General features: G+C 32.6%; 1 protein-coding gene across 1 annotated transcript; it reads left to right on the top strand.

The window, feature by feature from the left end:
• Positions 1-3660: 3660 nt before the first annotated feature.
• Positions 3661-7818, top strand: LOC143071882 (uncharacterized). Its single transcript, XM_076246523.1, has 3 exons — positions 3661-4301; positions 6137-6226; positions 7349-7818. The coding sequence occupies exons 1-3, from the start codon at positions 3812-3814 to the stop codon at positions 7507-7509; spliced, it is 741 nt and encodes a 246-aa protein (XP_076102638.1). The 5' UTR covers positions 3661-3811; the 3' UTR covers positions 7510-7818.
• Positions 7819-9409: the final 1591 nt, after the last annotated feature.

Genomic DNA, 9409 nt, shown 5'->3' with positions numbered 1-9409 from the left:
GGTGGGGGTGGGCATCTTTTGATGGCCACTACGTAACTGGAAGTGACTGTTGGCAAAAACTATTATCATATATGCATGCATAGGTGGTATAGGAACACAACGAGGTATACTATGGCCAATAGGAATCTAGTCTGTAAAATCTAGGTCACCGTTTTGTCAAACATCCATAAAAACGGACATTTAGGCAGACCTGACTTGACAATAATAATTCCAAAGCAAGACACTGAAGTCCAATATACTCCCAGCTAGCATGAATGGACTACTGTAACTATAGGGTAATACTTGAATGACAAAAAAACACAGTCGTGTCAGTGTTCACCTCTCAAGGTCGTTTTGAAATCGGAAAATAGACGGAAAATCACCATTTTTCACTGGGGGTGGGTTCAAACCCACGAGAAAATATTCCACCTCCCACCCCACCCCCCACCCATGCTATCCGCCCCCAAATCCCAATAAGTAGTTTAATAGATGAGCATCAGTTACAGCATCAGGAGTTTGCTCATTTGCATATAATTTGCATATGTTTGCAAATTTTCGAAAATGCCTGATTTTCCAAAAATGTCTTGGGGGCGAATGAGTTAAGACGCTTGCATCATTCTAAAAATTTGTTAAACATGACATAGGTATCGTTGACGACTATTCAGACGTTTTATATATATATATATATACTGATACTGGTATTTTATATATATACTGATACTGGTATTTTATATATAATGCATGTATATGATATACAACTCGTCTAAACATCAACCCAACAATGTTAGATCTGTAAATTTGCTTTCGCCAGCGAAAGCTCTATTTTTAAGAGCCCAGGTGGTCGTGTGGTCTAGCGGGACGGCTGCAGTGCAGGCGATTTGGTGTCACGATATCACAATAGCATGGGTTCGAATCCCGGCGAGGGAAGAACCAAACATTTGCGAAAGCAAATTTACAGATCTAACATTGTTGGGTTGATGTTTAGACGAGTTGTATATACATTATGTACACAGCCATGTATCACCATCATTGATGGCGATCCGATGGATACATCTGTTGTAGGGTTGTCACTGACTCAGACGTACTTATAATATATGATATATATATATATATGCATGCGCATATCGAGTTAACTGAGAAAATACACTAGCTTCATTGATGGCTACATAGTCTATACTACTGAGTTTATAGCTCTTCTTCATCTTTTAAATAACCTTTCAAATATTTTGATTGTCGAAATACATCTCTTGTACAGGGGGGGAAATGTAACGTTTATCAGCGGCGAATTCAAGGGATGAGTTCCGGGGGTTGAACCCCCCTTCTTGGACGATCAATGCATTTAAATAGTGACATAAAGTTAGAACCACCCACCCACCTTTTAAAAATGACTGGATCGCGCCTGTTTATATATATGTTAACGAGACTACTATCCATCTGTGTCCAAAACACGCGGATATATCACCTATATATATGGGTTAAGGTGGATATATGTTTGAATTATTGTATATCAAGAAATAGCTTGAATTTTTCTCGATAATTTTCTCCTTAGAATAAAACCAGATATTGTTAATATTATCTACCATTAAAATGATCAGATACCAGGATTGAAATTTTGTATTTAAGCAAAAGATACTAAAGGGGTATTCAAACTCATAAGTATAAAATACACTCGGATAATGCAATGGCAAACATAGGAAAGCAAGTATGACAAACAACAGTAAACAAAACACCACAGAGAAAACTATAATAGACCGAGTAACACAAACCCCACCAAAGCCAGGTGGAGATCTCATATGTTCTCTGGAAGGGTAGGCAAACTCTCCACTATATGGCGGTTTTTCGTTGTCAGATATAAAAGCTGTTTGCAAAGCTTATTATGTATTGTTATTCGTTGAATCCACTATCTTTTACCTGCAATTCATATATATAATCGAAACTGTTAATTATATATCGTTGATAAGAAGTTAACAGTATTATTTAAGCACCTCTCAGTTTCAAACTGAACTATAAATATTTGGGACTTAATATTTCAGTCTCATGAAAATTCATAGAAGCTGAGTAAACTCAGTATAATAAAGAATTTATAATAAGACCAGTTTTGATCAAAGAAAAGACATGACTATGTTTGAATATATCTGCCCACGCTCTATATACATTTGTTTGAACACACTGTCACACATGCAAATAGCCCTTTATTTTGTTTATGATCATTTATTGTTATGAGAATTGGAGAATACCGAATCCTACTGAAAAGTAATACTGGCCAGCAATATTAAATATATAGGACTGGGAAGATGGGGAAATTTTTTAAGAGACGTTAAATAGTACAAATGTACTTTGGTAGCTTAGTTTGGGTAGTTTCAAAACTTCACGTTAGTTTTAGTATCTATTATACATTATCATCGTATAAGATTGTGAAATACTGCCTGGTGGATAGACGAAAGATAAACTCGCAGTTGTGAAAACTTGGGGGGAGGGGGGAGGGAAAGTTTAAAATAATATCTGAAGTGCAAGAGCCGGGCTTGGAGTCGGGTAAACTCGCCATATATTTTTTTTAGATAACTGAAAAACTGTATAGCGCGTTCCGACGAGAGAATGATTTTCTTTTTTTAAAGTAGGCCAATCTTGGAATTAAAACAACTTAAATAGTACTATAATCAAATTCTTATATATTTTCTTGCGTATACTTTAAAATTTTAAGAATTAGAATCAAAAATATTATTTGATGTATATATAATTATATATATATATATATATATCTTCAACTAAATATGTTTAGCCGGCTATAATTAAACCGTTACACATCCATTTTTAACATAAGGATTTGAACAATACTTAAATCAAGGATTTATATAGAGTAAAATATAAATCTTTTAATATATTGTTCTTTGTATATACTTAGATTACTATACCATGTATATATATTACCATGTATATATATATATATATATATATATATATATATATATATATATAATAAATATGTTTTAGTTAAATCTAAGTGATTTATGTCAATCTGTATTATTCAACATAATTTAAATCCTTGATTTTGCACGTGTTTGGTTCTTTCTTAACTGCTTATGCAATAAGTCATCCAGTGGTGGATCCATAAGTTTTCATAATGGGAGGGGGGAAGGGGGGGCAACCGACTGCCTTGAGGGCAGTGGCGGATCCAGAACTTTTCCTAAGGGGGGCCCGCTCCAGTCATGCTTCACTATGATGATTCCCTATATAATCAACCAAATTTTTCCCACGAAAGGGGGGGCGGCCCCCTGGATCCGCCTATGGAGGGGCCGGGGCACCGCTCTGGACCGAGCTCTGGACAGCTGGTGATATTTCGATGATTCTCTAAATAATCAACCAAATTTTTAAAACTAAAGGAAGAGACCGAGACCCCTGCTCGATAAATCCGTCTCTGTGATCCGAATAATTTTCTGTTTAACGTATTCTCCTTATAGTTGTACTACTTTAGCAAGGATTTTTATTCACGGTCAATTGTAAACACAAAGGTTTAAAAATAATTTCGCGGTTTTTCAGAAACCACCAATAAAATGAATGAAAGAGTAAATTTGACGTCAGTTCCGCTATGTGACACGCCCACTGCTGCACGCGGTAGCACATCTACGAGCGTTTCAGCTACTTATTTTCATATATTCGAGCATGAGATAGAAGAAATTTGATTAGAATAATGAAGAAAAAAGTATGGAATAACTAATTCTTTAAACCAGATCAAATTCCCTATCAAAGAAGGAGAGATTCATTGTTGTTAAAAAGACAACAAAGGCTTCTGAAACACATTTGTTTACATGGACGATAGCTTGCCTTATTCAGTATGACATTGGAAGAAAAGTGTAACGATTGTTTTGATGACAATTTAGCTGCAGAATGTTTAGTGGAAATGTCGAATAAAGTGGTTTACTCAAGAGCAGAATCCCCTGATTCACAATTTGATGAACACGGGGTTGACTTGGTAACCAATACAGAAACAGATTCTTTGTTTTCTCTAGCAAGAGTACTAACGGATTTAGGACGATATAAGAAGAAAAACACAGATCATGACTATTACAAAACAGATATCAAACCAGAACTCCTTCGATCATTAAGACATGATGAAAATTTCAATGTCCGAAATGACCAAAACAGACGATATCGAAAGCGCGCTAAAATGACCACGCCCACTTCGGAAGACAACAGTGACGATGAAGATTATTTAGAGACGACTGGTATTTCCTCAAGAAAAGTACACAAATGTATTTACAAAGAGTGCAACAAAGTTTACGGGAAAAGTTCTCACCTGAAAGCTCATCTGCGAACACACACAGGTTTGTACAAAAATGGGCGTGGCAGTACGATTTTGGTCAATAGATATGTTTCCGAATTAAAACTCACAAATATCTGGTCAAGTTGGTAAAGTTTTTAAAATTAAGACACGAATAGTTGTAAACAAAACTCTATTTTACAAATAAAACAAAAAAATATTTCTCCTTATTTGTGCAATCTTACGAAAATCATAATATGGTTATGCACATGTACACAAGTATTTAATGCAGATACCTGGTGATATGTGAATTTTGGTACTGTAACTGTTTCATTGATCTGTTGATGCACCTGCATATCAATTATTTTTTGACTTGTTGATTGCTAATTGGCATCTCATCTGTCCAACCTTAGCTATTTACCATAAAAAATAAAAAAATAAATGGATCAGTTGCAATTATCTGATAATGACATATGATTTGTTGGATTTAGATCATCATAAATTTGTAATGTTGGACATATGCGATAAGATAAGATAAGACATATGCGATAAGATAAGATAAGATGAGATAAATTTATTATCCAATTTTGGGCTCCAAGAGGCATTTATAAAGATTATAACAAAGAAAGAAAGAAAATCCAATGAATGACCGAATACATATCAAATGAAAATACAAATTGTTAGAATATGTACATGTAAGCCTCAAATCTATGTTCTTTCCTCAAAATGGGATATGTTTTGTCTGTCTACCGAGATGATTTAGTTTTTGGGCACTGGCTACAATTACCTCGAAAAGTAAGGATGAGAAATAATCATTGTTACTTTTAATTTGCAAGAATGAATTTCCCAACAGAGACCTCATTTCATACTGAAATTGTAGGCAACACTGAGATATATTTTTAATGTCAATTACTAATGAGCAAGATTTTTCAGTCCATCTGTTACTACATGTACAATGATAAAAAATTTTCAGAATACAGCAAATTTTATATAAATTAATGATGATAAAATCCTTATCATGGGCAGGCTTGATAATTAATTTTACAGACTTTATCTCTGCATTTGAGATAATAAAAAGCATATTTCATTGAGCATATTATTTTATATAATATACACTCTATCCAAGAACCAGTGTATCCCAATCTCTGTCTATCCGACAAAATCATGAAAATGTCGGACAAAAAATCATTTGGTCGGACAAAAATATTAAGATGTTTTCGTTGAAAATAAGAAGAAAAGGTCAACTCTCTTTTTCGGTCAGAAAACTCTAAAACAGTTTGCCACATTTTAAGAAATTTACCAATAAAATTTATAATTTAAGTTACAAATTAATGTGTATATGTGTAGAACCATATTTGTCACTGATAAATGCAATAGAAAAAGTAATATTTAAGATTAGAGTTATCTTCCTTTGTTCATAATTTTAGTTGAATATAACTACAATTATAGACAATAGATTGATTGTTGGCTGCTTAACATCCAGTGGCAAATATTCCCTGCATGTTCAGGAGGAAAGGATAACCGAAGATATCTCCCAATTCATGATTCATTACATTGCTTTACTTTGCTAAACACGATGCAATCTTCATTTTTAGATCCCACTACAAAAAACTATACACCAGGATTCAAATTTCGAATGCCAGACAGGTTTTGTCAACAAAAGTCTCAATGAAATTCTCACAATATAAAAATAATACGATGTGGTATGATTGCCAGTTATTCAACTCTTCACAAGAAACCAAATGACACAGAAATTATAGTACCGTATATTGATTCAGATCATAGCCAAGAGTTATCTTTATGTACCCCCCCCCCTTTTTCCCTTTCTGAATTGACAGTAAAAGAAAGTTGTGTGGAAATATAGTAATGAAAAAAATAATTTCATGTTTACTCTTTTAGGAGAGAAACCATTTTTGTGCAACTGGGCTGGATGTGGTAAAAAATTTGCCAGATCTGATGAGCTAGCCAGACACACAAGAACCCATACTGGTAGGTACAGATCTAATAGAATGTTAATAAAAACTATATACCACAAACCAACAAAAACAACCAGACAATCACATACAAGAACCCATACTAGTATGTACAAATCAAATCAAATAAAATGTCAATAAATATTATATACCCCCATGACCACCAGGAAACAAAAACAAAGTAAAGAAATAAGAATAATTCTTCATTAATAACAAGAAACCATCACATTTTTTTTCTCAGAAAATTAAACATGTTAAATGCTGGAAATAAAGAGAAACACCGGTGGTAATTTACATGCTAAAAATGCTCTAGACATATGCCTTTATTTGGTAGCAGGAATTTAGGAGATACCACCTAAAGGAATAAAAAAAGTTTTTAATATGTTTAAAGTTCAACAAATATTTATAGATTATCATTGGTCATCTCAATAAGATTGGTTTTCTCGCTTGAGCTGGTACGGCGTACGGCAAAAGTGAGATGAGCAATTGAGTTGAAATGACCAATGATAATCTGTTTATCACTATTTTACCTGTGACAACATTGTTAATTTCATTGACAACAAGCACGTGCACCCTTAGTTCTAGCGATAATTTTTCAAATCGCTGTACTGTGCTGAGAAAGGAAATTAGAAGTTAGTGAAATCAAATGAAAATTTCATAAAATAGCGATACAAATTGTTAAAAGAAGTGATCAGATTTTATTTATACATGATACATGCAAATAAAAATAAATAGTTGGGTAAATGACCATGTGACAACAACCAAACAACAAAAAACATGTAGAATTGTGTCCATGCCAAGTTAAGTTCTTAATTTCCGTAGTGTAGAAAATATATAAAGAAATAAAAAAGAGACTCTGCATAGTTAACATGTTTAAATATTGCAAGTGGATTCAAAATTTGCATTTTTGTAATATACTTACAAAATTACAAAAAGGCAAGGCATATCTCTATGTCAAAGTTTATATGGATGAAGGGATTCACTACAAATGGTGAAATGACAAACATTATATCCAATGTTCCTGCGAATTATCAGAATCACGTTATACCCCATTCTTTAAACAGTATTAAAGTTGTGGGGTTATAGCTTTTTGAAACACCTGTTTATACATTTACTAAAAGCTTTCTTCTATTTTCAGGTGAAAAGAAATTTCTGTGTCCATTATGTGATAAAAGATTCATGAGGAGTGACCATCTTAACAAACATGCACGGAGACATCCAGGTTTTGATCCTTCCATGCTGAAAAAAAGAACTAAGACAATACCAGAAGAGACTTCAACACTTTCATCAAGAGAATGAGAACATTGTTCTGATATAATGCAATAGAAATATTTCTTGACGTACCCCATAAGACAAAATGTTAGAATAGCAATGCAAGTCATAGACAACCAAATATTTTTTTTTTATATCATTCATGTGATATAAACGTTCTTGGCTTGCCACATGTGCAGAATTTAAATTTCTGTCATGGAAAATCAAAAGGGAAACTGATGTGTTTATAATCCAATTGTTTGAGGATTATATTTTTAACATGTGAATTACACATTGATCAAATGTAGTAATGTCCAAATACACACAGTGATACAATAAAATGCCTTATTTTAATAAGTAAGAAACAAAAACGTAAAGAATGTGCTCATGTGTGTTTAATTTGTATGCCCCTATGATAGTAGGGTGGCATTATGTTTATCTGTTAGTGCATGTTTTCAACTGTTCATCTCATACCAGGTTCAAATCTACTAGTAGTTAAAAATAGATTGAAGCTTTAGTTAAAGGAAGGTTTCCATGAAGATTTGGTCACATGATCGTGAAACTTTTTACACATGTTCAGATTGATGTGAACCTTTTACCATAATGCCAAATTAATAGAGGTTTTACCTTGCTGTTTACTGAACCTAAGAAATGATAGTGCTAGCAGGGAATGGTGTCCTATGGTCAGAAATGATAGTGCTAGCAGGGAATGGTGTCCTATGGTCATATATTGTTGTTTGTCTCATTATTTACAGTGATATCAAAGTCACTCTATAACAATTATTTTTCTGTCTTTTGTTTAATCTGGCAGAATTTTGACTCTCTCAATTTTGTAATGATATTAAAAATATGTAATTGTTTGTAGTTAGAATTTACCATTGTGAACTTGTATATGGGAAGTCTTCGTCCAACAGATAAGATTTAATTTGATCATATTCCAAATTAATATGTTTATGCATAACTGTTGAAATTATTGAATGTATGGGTGCTGCACCCTATTATGTTAAAATATAGATAAGTGTATAAAAAATGTTAAAAAACTAATTGCCAGTATGTAGTTTAAACTGTAATTTAAATTTATTTTATTTCCATCTTCATGGGCCTAAGGTCACCATCAAAATCAAAAACTAAACTCAACTCATCAAAATCAAAACATGACAATGACTACATCATACATGTACCTTCATGCTATGATACCACTTGCACACATAATATACAAACATGTACATACATTGATGCTCAAATAGTCATTTCAACCAATATTTTTATTCCTACAAATTTTCTGTTATAGATGTTTGTTTTTCAACCTTAAAAATAAATATACCTTTTATAAGTTTAATATGACACTGATTTTGTAAAGTTTTTTCACTTTCTGGATTTCCCTTCAGATTTTATACAGCAAAATTTGTTTAATTTTGATGTGATTTATGCATTTGTCTCCCCTTGACCAGAATGTTAAAAAAAACATCAAAGGATTTTGCAAAGCTCTTATTGTTTTTTATCAAAAGAGACTGAAAATCACCCTTTAATCATAGTAAATAGAATTTTGTTTAGTTTTCTTTCATTTTAGCAAGCATATTTTTTGTATAACTATTTAGTTTTTGAAAAGGTCAAACCAATTTTAAAATTTCTACACAAGTTCATGTTAAAAGATAAGTTCATATATCCTGATTTGATTTTAAAAATAGTAATAGTTTTCCTTAAATCTGTGTGTGTTTGAGAATTCTTTAGCCAAATACCAAGATAACTTTTTATCTTGCTAATTAATATTTTGTTGTTGAGTTCTTTGAATTTTATGCCTGTCTATACTTTCCTGGAAGAATAAAAAATAATTTCTGAAAAATGAAGGGTACTAAATAAATATGAGGGTTAATATGTGGATTGATATTGGAGTTGATGTTGCCACATCAGGGACTAAAGTGATATTACATACGGTAAACCAACATAT

Source organism: Mytilus galloprovincialis, chromosome 4 (genome assembly GCF_965363235.1).
Source record: "Mytilus galloprovincialis chromosome 4, xbMytGall1.hap1.1, whole genome shotgun sequence".
NCBI classification, from domain to species: domain Eukaryota; kingdom Metazoa; phylum Mollusca; class Bivalvia; order Mytilida; family Mytilidae; genus Mytilus; species Mytilus galloprovincialis.
This window is presented reverse-complemented; position numbering and strand designations above follow the sequence as displayed.

Coding starts and splice junctions, on each gene's coding strand:
- LOC143071882 (XM_076246523.1), top strand. CDS start 3,812: ATGACATTGGAAGAAAAGTGTAACGATTGTTTTGATGACAATTTAGCT. Junction 4,302..6,136: donor TCATCTGCGAACACACACAG/GTTTGTACAAAA, acceptor TTACTCTTTTAG/GAGAGAAACCATTTTTGTGC. Junction 6,227..7,348: donor ACACACAAGAACCCATACTG/GTAGGTACAGAT, acceptor TTCTATTTTCAG/GTGAAAAGAAATTTCTGTGT.